We start from the raw sequence: 19,636 nt of genomic DNA, 5'->3' as shown, positions 1-19,636 counted from the left end.
GCCAAATAGTTGTATGGAAGAATACATTTCTCTCTGTAATCCACACTCATGCAGCTATGCAATTTATTATAAATGAAAAAAACCTATGCTCAGAAATCTTAAGCAATTATTAAATTTAATGTAGAAACTAAGGCCTATTAAATTCTTCCAAAGATGTATTAGTCTTACAAAATCTAATAAAAAGTAAAAAATATATATGCTCATTTGAATATTTGTTGTTTGTTATCTTGTTTCAAGATAATGAATTTAACTTTTAACAGATTTTAAGGCATGCTTAGTTGCTTTGGTGTAATAGGGTAGATTTTGGTCAAAATTAGATAAGCGTTTTGAAAATTACTGGACAATGCCAGACAGGTAACAAAGAACATAAGCTGTCAACTTGAAAGGGAGTCTTCACTTTAGTCAAAAATATGATCTGAAAAATATGATCTGAAGGAGTTCTGGTGTGGCACTGTAGGATAAACACTGGAGTGCTAATCAAAAAGTCAGTAGTTCAAATTTACCAGAAGCTCCTCGGAACTTCTATACAGGGTTGCTATGAGTTAGAATTGACTTGACAGCACTTAACAACAATAACAAGATCTGAAGAGAATGAGGAATACATAAGACAAGGCTTTGAAAAACAGACTGCTCTGCCAGAATGACTCTATGTCTAGAGATTGGATTTCTTAGGATAATGCAATCTTTGTAGCTTACCATGAGCCAAGGAATGCAAGCAATCATTAGAAGCTGAAAAAGGCAGAGAAACAAATGATCTCCTGGGGGCTCCCAAAAGACACAGTCCTGTTTACACTTTTGACTTTAACCCAGAGAGACTGATTTTTAACTGATTTCCAAAACTATAAGATTAAAAAATATGTTGTTTTAAACTACTGCAAATGTAGCAACTTGCTGCAACAGTAACAGGAAACTACTAACAGTCTTGCTGTTGTTACTGTTGTTAAGTGCCTTTGAGTCTGTTTCGACTCATAGCAACCTTGTATAGGGTTTTCAAGGAGTGAATGGCAAATTTGGGCCATTGACCCTGTCGTTCAAAGCAACCTTGCAGTCCAGTGCATTATCCCTCAGCGTCAGCCACATCTGCCATTACTCCATAGTATGAAATAAGGCTCTTAACGACTTTAGGGCACAGTTAGGCTTTCATTGTTCTCTAAGTTACTACCAGGCAGCACAAGGGGCATTCAGTATAAAGTTAAAGGATGATGCTGAGGAGATTAATATATCACCATTAAAATGATGTTTACAGAGTTCACAGTAAAGCAGCAAATGGTATCCAAAAAATACCAATTTTTATCATAGTGACGCCATAATTACACAAACAGGAAACATCAAATTCTGCATATAAAAATCCCAGAAGAAAACAAACTATTTATAGTGGATGTTTCTGTATGCTTTTCTCTATATTTTGTTGTTGTGAAGTGCCGTCGAGTCAATTCCGACCCATACCAACCCTGTATAGGGTTTCCGAGGAGCGGCTGGTGAGCTTGAACGTTCAAACGGCTTTGCAGTCTGGCACATTAACCCACAGCGCCACACCAGGACTCCTTCTCTATATAAGTGACATTCTTTTTTCTTTTTTTATATTTCTGAACTTCGCGAATTTTCTATAATGAGCAGGAGGTACTACTTGCCTATTTTATTAAAAAATAGATAGCAATAGAGTATGGGACATAAAGTACAATTTAAATACTTAATTACTAGCTCAAAATCTTTAAATCCAGAGGATTAGCATATCAAAACCCTACCTGATTGATTGTCCATTTGTTGTACTGTTGTAGCTTGCATGGTGTTGTGATGCTGGAAGCTTTGCTATTGATGTTTCAAATACCAATGGGGTCACCTAAGTTAGGTAACTTTTAGTGGAACTTCCAGACTGAAAATAGACTAGGAAGAAGAGATATGTAATCCACTTCTGAGAGGTTAGCCCCTGCTAACTTTATGAATGGGAAAAAATACATTGTCTGATGTAGCACCAGAAAATGAAGGCACTTAAAATACAAGGGCAGAAGAGCTGAATCCTTGAAGTACAGGCAACCTTAGTGACATGGATGAGACACAACTTTCAGGACCTTCATTTGCTGATGGGACATAAATGTATAAAACTGGAAGTTGTCAAAAATGAAATGGAACACATAAAGATCTATATCCTAACCATTAGCTTGCTGAAATAGGTCTTAGTCATTTTGTATCAGACCAACATCCGGTTTACTATTCCTGCAATGAAAAATTGAAGAGGAATGTTACTGCAGTCAGAATAAAAAAGATCCTTTCAAGAGCTGTCTTGAAATACAATGCTGTGTGTGATAGGATAATGTCTATATGCCTACCATGAAGACCAATTAATACCACTATTATTTAAATTTATGCACCAACCACAAAAACCAGTGATGAAGAAATTGAAAAAGTCTACCAACTTCTTCAACCTGAAATGCACCAGCAAGCAATCAAACTGTATTGATAATTACTGGTGATTGGAATGTGAAAGTTGGAAACACAGAGGAAGTACCAGTGGTTGGAAAATATGACCATGGTGATAAAAATAATGCTGAAGAGAGTAGGACAGAATTTTGCAAGGTCAAAGACAAATGCAATGCAAATACTTGTTTGTTTGTTGTTGTTGTTTTTAAGCATCACAAACGATGATGATATACATGGACCTCACCAGATGGAATACACATGAATCAATATCTGTGGGAAGAGACCATGCAGAAGCTTATTATCATTGTTAAAACAAGGCCAAGAGCCAACTGTGGAACAGACAATCAATTACTCATATGCAAGTTCAGGCTGAAGCTGAAGAAAATTAAAACAAGTGCATGCAATCAAAAATACAACGTTGAGTATATTCCACCTGAATTTAAAGACTGTTTCAAGAGCAGATTTGACTCATTAGACACTAATGAGTCCTCTTTAAAGTGTTTCAGAGCCAAGATGATGTCACTTTGAGGTCTAAGGTGCACTTGACCCAAACCATAGCATTTTCAATAGCCTCATATGAATGTGAAAACTGGACAATGGATAAGGGATACTGTAGAAGAATTGATGCATTTGAGCTATGGCATTGGAGAAGAATATTAAAGATATCATGGACTTCCAGAAGAACAAAAAGTTTGTCTTGGAAGAAGTGTAGCCAGAATGGATCTTAGAAATGAGAATGGTGAGACTTCACATCTCATTCTTTGGACATACTGTTAGGAGGGACCAGTCCCTGGAAAAGTACATCAGGCTTGGTAAAGTTGAAGGTCATTGAAAAAGAGGAGGACCACCCTAAACAAGATGGACGGACACAGTGACAGTAACAATGGGCTCAAACCTAATGATTGTGAGGATGACAGGTTTAGTTCTGTTGTGCATAAGGTCACTATAAATTGGAACTGACTTGATGGCACCTAACATTAACAAGAAGCATGTCACACACTGTGCATGCATCATGGATATCTGTTTCAAATTTATAAACATGGATCAGTTGTAATAATCATAAAGTATTATCACCTTCAAAATTCATTTTGCCAACCAGTCACTGTGAGCTAGCTGAGGACAGTAGAGTCATGTCAGAGATGCAGTGATTTACACAGAAACCAGAGCTGATTCAGTAAGGAGGAAAAAAGGCAGACAGGAGAAGACCTTTGAAACTGACAAAATGACTTTTGTTTCACTAGAGTGTGGAAAAACGAAGGACTTCTATAACTTTGGCTCATTCACTTTGGACAAGTCAGTCTACCAGTCTACCTCTCTAAGTCTCAGTCTCATCCTTTATGTTATGTGGGTGTAGGACCAAATTGGAAAACAGAAAATGAATTAAGAATTGCAGTGTAAATGAAGAATATTGACCAGACTGTGGCCTGCCAGAGAAGGAATCAATCGTAGAAGAAATATAATCAGAATGTTCCTAAGGAAAAAATGAGTATGGCAAGACTTCAATTCACTTTGGACATGTTAACAAGACCAATTTCTAAAGAAGGACAGCATGTTTGGTAAAGGAGAGGGTCGGTGAAAATGAGAGTAACCTTCCAAGAGATGGATTGACACATGGTGACAACAAAAGATGCAAACATACCAGTGATCATGAATATGCCATAGGACCAAGCAGGATTTTGTTCTGTTACATAGAAGGTCAAGGAGCTCTGGTAGCATAGTGGTTACAAGTCAGGATGCTAACCTCAATGTCAGTAGTTCAAAACTACCAGCTGTTGCACAGAAGAAAGATAAGGCTTTCTGCTCCCATAAAGATTTAGAGCCTCAGAAACTCTACGCAGGGTTGCTGTGAGTTGGAACTGACTCTATGACACACCACCACCACCACCATCTTGACTCAACGTTAGCTAACTGTAACAATAGTACTGAATTATGCCAAAGACTTCTTCTAGCTGTAACCTAACCTTTTTTGATGGAAGAGGAGAATGCAATCTTAATTGATAATACACGCACATATACACATACACACAACACACAGAAATACATCAACATATAGACCCTGAGCATAAAGTAACAATTTCAAAAGGAAAATGCAAAACCTTGGTGACAATTACTGTCACCATTTGTATTCATACAGGATTTCTGTGAGTTTATGTTGATTAGGTTCTTTGTACTGTGTAACTTGCTACCTTCTAGTATCACAGCATCTTCTCAGGAAATGGACTTCACAGTACATTGATGTTGTAAACATGTGACAAGTTAGAGCAACAGAGAAGCAGCTGATGTCTGGCAGATCAAGCTTTTCCACTTGTCAATTGTCAGCTCTTTCAGGAATGTATTCACGACCCCAGGGAAGGTTTCTACTTTCTTCCATGAAAATTGAGTGCATTAGCAAAACTTAACAGCTTTCCAACTAAATGCAATGTCTGCTAATATTCCAATTACAATGATGTCAGCTGAGGTTGCTATTTCTAGAATATGCATTACATGAAATTTCACTGGAAGTTTGAAATGTCCTGATACTTTTTATTTCCTAGAAAATATCTGTATATTATGTCTACTATTTGAAAGAACCTTAAGTAATTAGGACTTGAAACTTGCTACCGTTTCCATATAGTGTTGTTAAGTGTCCTTGAGTCAGTTCTGACTCATAGCGACCCTCTAAAGGGTTTCCAAGGAGCAGCTTGTGAGCAGTCCAGTGCTTATCCTATAGCATCACAGTATTGTAGGGTAGATTAAATCATGTGCATCCCACCCAACGTTGTCAAATTAATTCTGACTCATAGCGAGCCTATATGACAGAGTAGAAATTTTCAGTAGGATTTCTGAGACTGTTGGAGTCCTGCTGTGGTGTTGTAGAATAAGCACTAGACTGCTAACTACCAAGTCGGTGGTTCAAACTCACCAGGTGTTCCTTGGAAACCCTATACAGGGTTGCGGAGTTGGAACCAACTTGACAGCACTTAACAACAACAAACATTACAGAAGCAGACGGCCTCAGCTTTCCCCCACAGAGTAGTTGGTGGGTTTGAACTGGCGCTATTTAGTTTAGCAGCTCAGTGCTTAGCGCACTACCCCACCAGGGTCTGTCTTCATGTGTATGTTTAACTCTAAAACAAAACAGAACTGTAAATGCCAGAGAAAGATATGGGTGTTTTAGAAGGAATTTCAGAGGAGAAAGTATACTGAGCTATAGGAACAGGGAGATGATCTGTGGAAAGTTGTCAAGTACATGGCATTGAAGTCTATTTGCATTTTACATCAAAACTTGAGGTGATGGAAAGGGTTTCTTGGTGGAGGAAATAGAACTAGATGCACGACAGTGGCACTCAGTATTTGGGGTGTATCTGAAGAAGATCATGGAGTCCCTGAATGGTGTAAATGACTAATTCATTTGCCTAGGTTAAAATTTTCAATTCATCCCAAGGGACCATGCAAAAAGCCCTTGGTGATCCACTTCTAAAAAAAAAAAAAGAAAGAAAAAAGAAAATCAATCATGGAAAACTCTATGGAGCACAGTTCTGCTGTGGCACACATGAGGTCACCATGACTCAGAAGCAGCTCCATGAAACTTTTCATCTCTTTTTAACTGAGAAGAACAAAGAGTGAACTTGGATGGTAGTGCTACCTCCAGGCAAAGGAATCACTGGATAAAGATTAGACAGGCAGATGAGATCCTTGACTGCGCAGAAAACTGCACTTTATTCGACAGACAGAGTGTCGTAAGGGGCATTTGAGCAGTTATCTAATAATTTCCTTGTATTCACTCCTCCCTCTTCGAAGGGACAAAAGTGAAATTTAACTCAGTAGTTTAAAAGGCATCCTAATTTCTCACAGAAGAAGGGACCACAATCTCAAGAAACAGTTCTCTACATCCCAAATGAACTGGAAAAGATTTACACTTTTCATGTTTGGAATTCTGCAAGGGAAGATTTCCTTTTTATTTCTCTAATATTTATTGAGTGCTGGAAGAGAAGCGGCCCCATTCAGATGTCAGCAGGAAAGCTGTTGCACATATGGGAGCCCGGTCCTTGGGGAGAAAGAGACCTGGCCATACCAGCTATATTTTGTGGCTTCCAAGTTTCCTGTTTCAGGGCCTCTGGACCCCAGCACTAGTCACTGGTCCCTTGTACAAAGCTCCTGGCCCTCCCCACATTATTCCATCTGGGCATAGTCAGCGACTCTACATTCTGAACATGCAAATGCAAATTTGGCATGATGCTCCCTTCATATGCGAATGAATGTGTGTACATGTTTCTAAAATACGTGTAACTATACACACAGTATACAAAATGAAGATGGCACATACCATCATTTTGTTGTACACACAAAATGTTTTCCTAAATAATATGTGAGTTCTTTGAAAGCAGGCTCATGTGTTTTCTTTGTCTGCTATACTGTAATAAGCATAAACCCCAATATTTAGTTAGTATTTATCAATTGATTTAAGCTAAACCTTTCAGTCTCCAGAATATACTGCATTTCCTTCTGGGATTAAGGGGACATCTGGCTAATTTACTTGGTATAATAGGACAAAAATATGGCTCCAATTTTCCTTAGTTCTATAAAAGGCATGATAGTTTATTTCTATAAAAGCTCCTGAGATAAAGTAACTGTTTGCAAAGTATCCATACTCTGTGCTCAGTGTACATGTGTGTGTGAACTTGGCCAGCTGTCAGCTACAAAATAGAGAAATCATGTGCTAAATATTAACTACAGGTGGTGTTAGCAAATGGGTACAGTTCATCAAAAGCATGGCTTTTATATGTTACACTGACACTTACCTCAATAAAGAAGATGCTGGCTGCTGAAGTCGGATGGTGATACATGTAGACTGTCACAAGAATAGCTGCTGCGATAATGAGGACCAGGATGAGAATTCCAACGATGAGGCCAGCATGAAGACTTCCTCCTTTCTTCTCAGCTGCACTGTCATCTGTGGAAGCTGAAAGAATCACATGCCTGTCAGGACGTTCATGTATGCCCTCTTAAAGTTGTGTTTTTAATAACGCACCATTGGCTATGTTTTTACTTCCTTATAACTTTCGTTTTCCATAACATCAATTTTAGACACTAGGTGCTCTTTCACATGAGTCATAAAAAGTCCATACCATTAATGATTAACAGTTCATTGATAAAAGCTATTAATTTTGTATTGGGCTAGAAATTAATAGCTTTTATTTTCTAAACACACTGTGACTTATCTAACAATTTAATTAGCTACACCACAAATTTAACTCTGATCTTCTCATTAAACCACTAAAGTTACCTACAGAAAAATTACTGAGTACTTCTTGGAGGTTCTTTGTATTTTCTTTTGGAAATGTTAATTGAACAGGATCAGGCATATTTCAGTGGGCTATGCAGGCATTTTCAGAATGGATATAAGCTCAAAGGACAGATTTCAAAATCTGAACTTCTCTTTAAAAGAGTAACAGAGGGATACTAAATGACCCTCGAACAGTATTATCATGATCTAAAGCTAGCACACAGCGTACTGAGGTATTATTCCACCCAGCCACAGGCCAAAATCATTTTCTTCAACTTTTACTGAGGTTCTTTCCACTGTCTGTAACACATTGTCATAGGGTTAGGAAAGGGAGGAATTTAATTTTTAAAGTAACAGCTATAATACCCAAAGTCAATCAACCAAATAAAACAAATCTCTGAAGTCTCCTCTTGCTCTAAAATTCTATAATCTTTGATGATTACTGAGGCATTTTGAGGAAACCTTTCTAAATTATGTTCAGGAGGAAACTACAATTTAGGGCATATTCTGACTGGTATTTTTGAATTACTGGAATACTCCTTCAGGTTTATAGAGGTTCTAGAACCGTTGCTCTCAATCCTTTTATTGACAATTTTTCTCTTCTTTTTACTTTTTGCCACTGCATTTTAAAGTGTTTTCTTCTGTCTATTCAATAATCATTTTCCAAATTTACCATGTGTCAGACATATTTCTAAGTGAACCAAATCAAAACTCTAAGAGGTGTTGTAACTGTTAGATTACATAACAATGTGATGTTGAATCAGTTCCGATTCACAACAGAATGAAACACTAATGGGTATTGTGCCATCCTCACAACTGTTGCTAACACTGTGGCAGTCCATCCCATTGGTGGTCTTCCTCTTTTTTGCTGATTCTCCATTTTATCAAGCATACTATCCTTCTCCAAGGACTGGTCCCTCCAATTAACATATCCGAAACATAGAAAGGAAGGCTTGCCATCCTGGCTTCTAAGGAGTACTTCTTCCAACACAGATATGTTTGTTCTTCTGGCTGTCCATGATACTTTCAATGTTCTTTTCCAACACCATAATTCAAATGCACCAATTCTTCTAAAGTCTTCCTTATTAATTGCCCAACTTTCACATGTTGTTGTTTTTAGGTGCCATCAAGTTGGTACCAACTCATAGTGACCTTATGCACAGCAGAACAAAAGACTGCCTGATCCTGGGCCAACCTCACTATCATTGTCACACTTGAGTCCATCGATGCTGCCACTTGGCCAATCCATCTCATTGGGGATCTTCCTCTTTTTTTCTCTGACCCTCCACCTATCCTTCTCCAGTGACTAGTCCCTCCTGACAATATGTCTGATTTATGAGAGATGAAGTTTGGCCATCTTGGCCTCCAAGGAGCACTCTGGCTGCACTTCTTGAAATCCCATAGGTTAGGTCAGGTACACTTTAGTCCTCAAACTTATTATCTTTGCTTTTGGATGTGTTAAAGAGGTCTTGTGCAACAAATGTGCCTAATGCAATACTTCCTTTGATTTCTTGACTGCTGTTTTCATGAGTATTGATTGTAGATCCACACAAAATGAAGTCTTTGACATTTCATTTTTGAAAACTTCCAATTTTCCTAGATTTATACTTTGTACATTCCATGTTCCAATTATTAATGTTTACAGTGGTTTTTCCTCTTTATGAGTTGTCCCATCAGAAAATAAGGTCCTAAAACTTTTACTCCATTCACATCATCATGGTCAACTCTATTTTAAGAACACAGATCTTCCCCAGTCATGTGTTTTAAGTGCCTTCCAAACTTGAGGGGCTCATCTTCCAGCACTACATCTGACAACGTTCTGTTGCTATTCATAAAGCCTTCGGTGTCTAAACTTTCAGAAGTAGTCCCCCTCTCATTCTTTCTAGTCTGTCTTAGTCTGAAAGCTCACTAAAACCTGTCCACCTATGGGTGTTCCTGCTGAGAGTTAAAATACCCATGGCATAGCTGTCAGCATCACAGCAAAATGCAAGTCCACTGCAGTAAGACAAACTGACAGACAACGGTGGACTCTAAGGTGTAGGATGTACTATTACTATCATTATAACATAGATGAGGAAAGAGAGGGAAATGAAGGAATGTGCTAATGTTACACACTATGGAGGGAACTGGGGTTTAAACACAAGTAGCTTGTATCTAGATTCTGTTCTCTGAATTTCTGATTAATACCCTGTCAGTTAACACTGAACTTTAAGCAGTGCTGTGTACTCTGATTTCATGTTGTGAGTTCTTCTAGTAAATAATTCTAAAACTAAGTTGGTAACTTCATGGAAAGAAAAATCAATATTACAAATAGTTAAAGAATTGACTGTGTGCCTCCAAGAGGGTAAATGTGGTTGTGTCAAGCCTTATTCATTTCCCTGTGATTTAGGCATGTAATAAAGAAGGAGCTCTGGTAGCGTAGTGGTTACGAATCGGGCTGTGAACCGCAAGGTCAGCAGTTCAAAACTACCAGTCGTCTGTGGGAGAAAGATGAGGCTTTCTGCTCCCATAAACATTTACAGCCTCGGAAACCCTGTACAGGGTCGCTACGTGTTGGAACCGATACACGGCACTTAACAACAACAATAAGTGATTGGTGGGAGGGAGGAGAAAAAAAGGTAAGATGTAAAAGCTGTTTAAAATGTGTTACAATTACTTGGAACAAGTTTTCCTTTAAATATTAACTAGGAGTCCTGGTAGTGCTGTAGGATAAGCACTGGATTGCTAACCACAAGGTAGGCAGTTCAAATCCACCAGCTTCTCTATGGGAGAAAAGCAAAGTTATTGCTTCATCTGTCTGGGCTTCTATTAGTTCATTTCTGCAATGTGGACCATCACAGTAACGATCGTTGTGGTGATTACATAATTTATATGTGGACAGTTAATTACGATGGTGATTGTGTGCCACCAAGTCAATTCTCATTCATAGAGACCTTGCATTAGGTTTCTGAGGCTGCACATTTTTATGGAAGCAGAAAGCCTCATCTTTACACAGCAGAACAACTGGTAGGTTAGAACTACTGACTTTGCGGTTAGCAGCCCAGTTTGTAATCCACAAGAGTTCCGGCTACATAATCACTTAATAATGGCCTTAGACTTTCATTGGTGTTGCAGCTGCTTTTGTGCTGCTGTTGTTGGTGTGGGAGACAGACTGGGGCAAATAACACTGTCAGATTCCTTATATCCTATAAACTATGTTTTTGCCAATAGTATTTGCTATTTTTAAAGTGTGGCTTCATTTTGAAATATGCTTGTACAATGGTATCTTGTATACATGGTCATTTTCTTCCTTTTTGAAAGATCAAGACATATTAATTGGAAAATAGGATGAATTTAAAATGTTGATTTGGAGAAAACACTGCAAACATAGTTACTTTAGTCAAGACGGGAAACCATGACGTCTTCTTCCAATCCCATGTATTATTTATTTCATCCATCCATCCATCCATCCATCCATCCATCCACACATCTGGCTCTATTTCTGGGTCTGTTGTTGTTAGATGCTATATTGTGTCAGTTCCAATGCATAGTGAACCTCAGCATAAAGGAATGAAACCTTGCTCTGTCCTATGCAATCCTCCCAATTGCTGGTATGCTGGAGCCCATTGCTGCTGCCACTGTGTCAGTCCATCTCGTTTGGGTCTTCCTCTTTTGTTGTTGATCATCCACTTTATCAAGCATAATATCTGTCTCCAGGGACTGGACCCTCTTGATAACATGTATGAAGTATGAGAGATGAAATCTCACCAGGCTGGCTTCTAAGGAGCTTTCTGGCTGTACTTCTTCCAATACAGATTTGTTGGTTCTTTTGGTAGTCCATGGTATTTTCAATATTCTTTTCCAACACCATAACTCACATGCTTCAATTCTTCTACAGTCGTCCTTATTCATTGTCCAAATTTCACGGGCATTTGAGGCTACTGAAAATACCATAGGTTGGGACAGGTGCTCCTAAGTCATCAAACAGATTGTCTTTGCTGTTTAAAGAGGTCTTGTGCAGCAGATTTGCCTAGAACAACACACCATTTGATTTCTAGAGTGCTGCTTCTATCAGTGGTGATTGTGGATCCACGTAAAATGAAGTCTTTGATAACTTCAATTTTTTTTCTCCATATATCATGACACTATTTGTTGATCCTGTTGTGGGGACTTTTGTTTTATTTACATTGAAGTGTAATCCATACTGAAGACTAGTTTGATCTTCATCAGTAGGTATTGTAAATCCTCTTTACTTTCAGCAAGCAAGATATGCACATGCGCACATCACAGGTTGTTGAGTCTTCCTCCAATCCTAATGCTATGTTTTTCTTCATAAAATCTGGTTTCTCGAATTATTTGCTTAGCATACAGATTGAATAAATATGGTGGAAGAACACAGACCTGGAGCACACCTCTCCTGATTTAAAACCATTCAGCATCCGTGTTCAATTTGAATGACTGCCTCTTAGTCTATGTACAAGTTCATCATGAGCATAATTCAGTGTTCTGGAATACCCATTCTTCACAATATTATACATACAGTTGAAAGCCTCTGTATAGTCAACAAAGCACAAGTAAACATCCTTTTGGTAGCTTCTGCTTTCAGTCATGATCCATCTGATGTCAGCAGTGGTATACCTGGTTCTATGTTATCTTTTGAATCCAGGTTGAATTTCTGGCAGGTTCCAGCCAATATACTATTGCAGCTGTTTTTGAATTATCTTTACTAAAATTTTACTCGCATTTGTTACTGTGATACTGTTTGATGATTTCTGCATTCCATGGGTCACCTTTCTTTGGAATGGTCACAAATATGGATGTCTTCCAATCAATTGACCAAGTAGCTGTCTTTCCAATTTTTAGCATTATTGAGTGAGTGCTTCAGTGGTGTATCAGTTTGTGGAAAGATTTCAATTTGTATTCCATCAGTTCCTGGAGTCTTGTTTTCTGCCAATGCCTTCAGTGCAGTTTAAATTTTTTCCTTTCAGTACCATTGGTTCTTGATCATATGCTATCCCTTGAAATGGTTGGACATTAATCATTTCTTTTTATTACAGTGGCTCTCTGCTATGTCTGACTTCCTCTGACTCTACAATGGGAAAGAGAACCAAACTCTAAATCACTCCAAGGCTGATACTTATAAAGCAGAGGTCAGACATGCCTCTCCCCTACAACCTTCTTTATTCTATTGTGACAACAACCATCCCTCCCTACAGCACTCACTGCTTCACATTTGGGTTTGATAATTCATTGCAATGGCCACGCAGAACTCATAATAATACTCACTTCAAGAGGTTTATTAGAAAAGTGAAGAGGGTGTAATTCAGGAAAAGAAAAACTCAGGATGCAGCTGTTTTCCAGTTAGGAATGCCTCGTGTCTGTCATACTGCAGGCACACCTCATGCTTGTCTTCAGCCACCTCTCTGCCATGTGGCATCTAGGCCTCTGCCCTGTTCCGGCAAGTGTTACAAAGCTCTTTTAGGCAATCTGTGAATGCCCAAAGGGCACATTCTGAAGCAGGTCTCCTGACCATAAGGCACTTAGCTGTATTCAGTCCTTGGGCCTAGAGCCCTCAGCTGGTCTGTCTCTCCATGCCACCACCTCTGCCATTGCTTCTACTATTGCTGCTTTTCTAAGTAGGAATCTTACTCTACTCATATTCCTCCTTCCTGATAGTTCTGAAATCATCTGTTCTTGCTCCTGAGATGGCTCCTTTTAAACCTCACTGGATGACAAAACTAGCCAATCTTAGCCTTAGACGCCTGTACATCTTATTTGCATGGCCCCGCCCAATCACTTGGCGGAAATGAAGATGTTGGATAGAAAAGCCCTATCAAGTAAATTCAAGGTATCACACTGTCCACATACTTTCCACTCGTCTGATGGTTTGTCATTCTGTGGTGACTTGAATATTGCTGTGACGCTTGAAGCTATGCCACCGGTATTTTAAATACCAATGGTGACAGACTTCAGTGGAGTTTTTAGACTAACACAGACTAGGAAGAAGGAAAAGTATACTACCTCTGATGGTTAGTCACTGAAAACCTTTTAACTAGTTGGGAACATTGTAAGTTATGGTGTCAGAAGATGAAAACAATATGAAGAGCACCAGAATATTGTCAGGTACAGTGCCAGAAGATGAGCCCCTCAGGTTGCAAGGCACTCAAAATACGATTGGGGGAGAGCTGCCTCCTGAAATTAGAGTTGACCATCATGTCACGAATGACCTTAGTGATAGAAATGATGCTGGAAACTGCATGATAGAATTTTGCAAGGCCATTTCTGGGGTTAGTACTATTTTATACCAGCATGCCATGTATTTACCTTGTTTCTTTTGTATATGGAGGATAGGCAAGGAGACAGTAAAGCACTAGTGAGCTTGCTATAGGCTAGTCTGTTGTTTATCAAGTGGGCCAGAGAACCAGAGCCTGTTGTGAAGATAATAAGCAATAGGTAACCCTTCTGAAGAGGAAGAGAGCAAGGAACATGTTACATTCATTAAGAAAGAGCCCAGATGAGGACTAAAATTGTCTTTGAGGCAGGACTTAGGTTGTCACTCTTTAGAATGTAAAATCATATGTACAGTTATCACTCATTCCATATAATTAGGCTTAAATGTGTCCTTTTACATGAACTACTTTTTCATACTTCCTATACTTGTCTAGTTATATTGTCTCCCTTTAATGATGTTCCTTTACAGAGTTGTTGCAGATATTAAGCCACAAAGGCCATGTTTAGTGCAGTCTATAGAGTTTCATTTGTTTCTGCACAAATACCATTCTATAACATTTATGGATGATGGTTGTGATAAAAGAACCATCTTGTATTCTCAAGATTTCAAGTACTGACAACTTGACAAAGTAAATATTTAGTGATCTATAAGTGTGCATATGATTTTATGATCTGTGCTAACTAGAGCAAACCAGCTAAGTAGAAATGTAGGAAAAAAATTTCCAAATATTGCAGTTGAGTCCTTGTGTCCCATGTCAGCACCTATTTAAAAATCCCTCCGAGTGATCATTTGAATGGAGGGACTAAAACTGCACTTATATCTTTTTGACTTCATTGTTAAAATTTTAACATTATTTTGGCAATTAGTCATGTCCTTCAGTGAATAAGTATTTTCTATTTCCGTTCTTTTCTATGGACTTTACATGTGCATATATTAGTCTATGGGTGGTGCAATCAGTAACACATTCATTTGTTAACCAAAAGGTTGTTGTTAAGGGTCCATTCAAAAGTTCCTTGGAAGAAAGGTCTAGGATCTTGTTTTGAAAACCAGCCAAGTGAATGCAGTTGGGAGTATATTTTTACTCTAATACACATGAGGTCACCAAGAGTTGGAATTAACTTGGTGGCAACAGGTTTTGTTACTGACAGCTAGATTAAGGTATGCTGAATCTGGAGGTAAAGTAAGCACTGAGTTGATGTGCTTTAATTTGATATTCTTTTACTAATTTTTGGTGTTCAATTTCATATCACTGCCACATCAAATGATGTAGGTTTTGCACACATATGAGTATCTACCGACAGAATGCAGAACACTCTCCATTTAAAAAAATGATGAGTATATCAAATGTAAAATAGTAATTTAAAAAAGTGTAAGCAAGTGGTAGTGATTTTTGTAATTGCAAATAAGTGCATTGACCTCAAGGTCAAATAAATTGATTTTATTCCTTGAGGAATAACAATTTAAAAGGCGCCAACTTTTGATGAAAGTTGGCTATACTGATTGTTCTTTTAAACTGACAGAAGTGGGTTGAGACCGCTCTGAATCTGTTTCAAAAAGAGACTTCTTACCAAGTTTGTCAAAGCCTAACAGGAGTTGGAAGGGCCTACTCTTGAGGACCAAAGTCTTCCAAATTGACAAAACACCAACAACTATATATTCATTTTCCCCCTACTATCACACATAGGAGTCCTGATGTGGCTATGTGGGCTAATGCGTCAGACTGCAAAGTCAATTGAACTGCAAAGATCGGTGGTTCAAGTTCACCAGCTTCTCCTTAGAAACCCTATACAGGGTTGCTATGGGTCAGAACTGATTTGACGGCACTTAACAACAACAACAACAAAATCACACATAAATTCAAATCAAACCCACTGTCAGCAAGCTGATTCTGACTCACAGTGACCCTGTATAGAATTTCCCAGACTGCACATCTTTATGAGTGGCTTAATTTTGCAGTTAGCAGCCCAATGCCTAGCCCATAAGAGAATTCAAATCTTTACTTGTTTGTACCCTACATTGTATATTAAAATAAGGACAGTAAGAGACCATGAAGTAAAGCCCAGAATCAAAAAGGAAGTATATAAATATATTTTAGAAACCTATAAAATGAAGGCTTTTCCCCCACTCTACTGCAGACAAATTTTAAAGCATAAATGAAGCACAGAAAATCAATAGTATCAAAGATAATATACTCCTGTCTGATCCACTGAGTGACCTGTGTAATGTTCCTGGATCTTTAGTAGTTTATAAAAATGCAGATCAATATTTAGACACAAGGAGAACTGCAAGAAACACAAAATCCATCAAAGCAATCTGCTATTTTGGTACAAGGTTTAGCTGCTACGATAGCAAAGATGGCAAGTTTTTTAAAGTCACATACTAGCAAACATTCCAGACCTCATGTAAATGTGTTTTATTTTACTTCAAGCAAAGTTAGTGACTGACTACAATATAATAAATATGCTGTTTTTTCAAGGGCAGCATTTAATTGAAAGCACTGTTTCCTTGCTCTTTCTATGACTGATCTTTTAAAAGAATTTATTTGCATATGATAGTGATATTTTGTACTTAACATTCTGTTGTTGCTATTGTTATTAAGTGCTGTCGAGTTAGTAACTTCTAGTTACTCTGTCATAGGGTTTCTGAGGAATAGCTGGTGGGTTTGAACCATTAGCAGTCCAGTGCTTATCCTACAGCGCCACACCTGCTATTATTAGATCTTGCTAATAATTAAAGTCCAGTAAATTAAACTAGAATTTTTCCTTGTCTAAAATTTTATTCACTTCAGAACTAACTCTTCCTTTGGCTTTCAAAGGAAATGCTACAGCCTATAAATCCCACAATGCATTAATATCTTTTAAGGGAACAAAAAGCTGACAGTTTTGGCAAAAGCCCGGCACAAATCTGCTCAAAACAAATAAATCTTATACAGATGATGTCAAATGTTCTTTTTTTTTATTTTTAAGGCTTTAAAATAAAATTGAAGTATAAATGTGTTAAGTGTTAATGCTCTGCTCTGCTTTTGGATTAAAACACACACATACACAGACACATCACTTTCCCTGTCGAGTATTTTCTAGCACCTTTGTCAGTGAAGGCAGGCAGTGAAAGAAAACACACTGATAAAACCAACTCAGCTGACTTTCCTTTGGCAGGTTCCCTTGCAAATGATCTCATTTTGCAAGTCGTGTAGTTCCCCCTCAATTTCTAAACACGTGACGTGATGTTGGCCTTCACCTCATGTATGGTAAAACCCTCATCACTCACATTATGAAAATGCCACAGGAGGGATTAAAATGGAGGAAGAGCGAAGCACAGTATGTATGGTGGGGACATCATTGGGCCGGGCAGCTGGCCTAGCTTCTCTTTGGCAGTCTGTACTACTACCCAGGCAGCTCTGAAATTTTTTTCAGAGACACATATAAAATGTTCTATGTCTAAAAGTGGTTAGGGTATGGCAAGCCCTTTTAACAACAATCCTTTACCCCTTATCTTAGAAAAATGTGGTGAAATCATATTAAAAGAAACGCTTGATTCCAGCAAAATGAGGGATTTGCACATAGTAAACACCATGAAGCCTGCTGCTAGTCTAATCATGTTATTGGTACTTTATTGCAGGTGTTTGTAGTTGTCAGAATAATAATAATAAATCTTTGGAATGAACCATTATTTTCATTTTGTTTATGACCAGTCTCCCAAAAAGGGTATCATGTTTGGTACAATGCAGGGCCAATAAATTAGAGGAAGACCCTCAGTGTGATGCACTGACACAGAAGCCACAACAATGACTCACTATGAGTCGGAAGCAACTCAATGGCACCTAACAACAAAGTCCTGCTACTTTTTGTAAGGATTTTCTATGCTTCTAATATGATTTCAGTATTTTCAGCAACAGAGACCTTTAAAACCCTTAACTTTTGAACTTTTCCTTAATAATAGTGTTCTTTATCAAATTATCCTTACCTTAAGGTCAGTGGTTCGAAACTACCAGCTGCTCCGCGGGAGAAAGATGAGGCTTTCTACTCCCGTAAAGATTTACACCCTCGGAAACCCTGTACAGGGTCGCTATGGGTCGGAACCGACTCGATGGCACTTAACAACAACAACAACATTTAAAAACTAGGAGCCTGGATAGCATTGTGGATTACAAGCTGGTCAGCAGTTCAAATTCACCAGTCACTGCATGGGAAAAAGATGATACTTTCTGCTCTGGTAAAGATTTACAGATTCAGAAACCCTACACAGGGTCAATATGCGTCGAAACTGGGCACATAATCAACACCATTTAAAAAATAGAAAATAATTTTATTTGAAAAATAAAGTGTCTCTATTTCTACAAAATACTTCACAAAAAGACAAATTAGTACCCAAGCCCTTCAGTTAAATACCCCAGCTAAACTAAAAGTTTTCATGGATGGGTTCCTCTCCTAATTCCTCACAAGCCCTTGTTTGGTTAACAAATTAGCGTTTTAAAGTGTAGTAACTGTTAGTAGGGTTTCCTACTGAGTATATTCACAATGGCTATGGAGTGGCAAAAATAAGGCTGATAAAACACTTCCAAAATCTGGGGGCACAGAACAGAGTGATTCTTCAGAAAATTTAATTCCATCCATTCCAGAATAAAATCAGTGTTAAAACAGATTATTTGTGTTACAATGGATGTTTCTACCCTGGTTAATCATTCATTAACTTTTCTGAACCAGGAGGTAGACTCCTTTTCATGTTGCCCCTACAGTGTGGGAAGACAGATATGTTCAAATCACTTAGCTGATATATACTCTGTGTGGCTCCCACATGGTGCGGCAATTCTCACAACAGCCGACACAAGATCTTGTCTTCTCTCCTGCCAAATGACCATAACAGTAATAACTTTCTCAAGGTGATGAGGATTATGAGATATAATGCTTATAAAGTGCTTGGCACCATAACTAAACTATGTAATTGCTTAATTAAATGTTTCAACTTGTCAATAATACTAATTTCTAGTCTATTTATTACTATATACCATATGAGACCAAGTCTGGCCATGTTGGCTTCTAAAGAGCACTCTGGTGGTACTTCTTCCAACACAGATTGGTTTGATCTTTTATCAGTCCATGTTCCCTTCAATATCCTTCTCCAACTCCACGACAAAAACGCATAAATTCTTAGGTCTTCCTTATTTATTGTTGAACTTTCACATGCATATGATGCTATTGAAAATACCGTGGCTTGGGTGAAGTGCACTTTAGTACTTAAACTGACATCTTTGCTCTTGAACACTTTAACGAGGTCTTGTGAAGATTTGCCTAAAGCAGTACATGTTTGATTTCTTGACTGCTGTTTCTATGAATGTTGATGGTGGATTCAAGAAAAATGACATCTTTGACAACTTCAATCTTGTCTCCATTTATCTTGATATTATTTATTGGTCCAGTAGTGAGGAATTTTGTTTTCTTTATAATGAGGTGCCATCCAAACTGAAGGCTGTTGTCTCTGATGTTCATTAGTAAGTACATTAAGTGCCAGCAAACAAGATTTTATCATTTGCATATTGCCGGTTGTTAATAATTCTTCCTCCAATTCTGATGCCATGTTATTCTTCATGTAATCCAGTTTATCAGATTATGTGCTCAGCATACAGATTGAATAAGTATGGTGAAAGAATAGAACCCTGGCACACACCTTTCCTGATTTTAAACCTTTCAGTGTTCCCTTGTTCTGTTTGAACAACTGCCTCTTGGTCTACGTACAAGTTTCTC

General features: G+C 38.1%; 1 protein-coding gene across 2 annotated transcripts in view; it reads right to left on the bottom strand.

Moving 5' to 3' along the window:
- Nucleotides 1-19,636, bottom strand: part of PLXDC2 (plexin domain containing 2) — a 613,486-nt gene that overhangs the window by 34,179 nt on the left and 559,671 nt on the right. For both annotated transcript variants that reach the window (XM_006869892.1, XM_006869891.1), the window contains one exon: nucleotides 7,200-7,360. In XM_006869892.1, the coding sequence (XP_006869954.1) occupies nucleotides 7,200-7,360 (161 nt within the window). The remainder of the gene's footprint in view (nucleotides 1-7,199; nucleotides 7,361-19,636) is intronic.

The sequence above is a fragment of the Chrysochloris asiatica genome, unplaced genomic scaffold (assembly GCF_000296735.1).
Source record: "Chrysochloris asiatica unplaced genomic scaffold, ChrAsi1.0 scaffold00137, whole genome shotgun sequence".
Lineage (NCBI taxonomy): Eukaryota > Metazoa > Chordata > Mammalia > Afrosoricida > Chrysochloridae > Chrysochloris > Chrysochloris asiatica.
The sequence above is the reverse complement of the archived record's forward strand: the minus strand, read 5'-3'. Positions and strand labels throughout refer to the sequence as shown.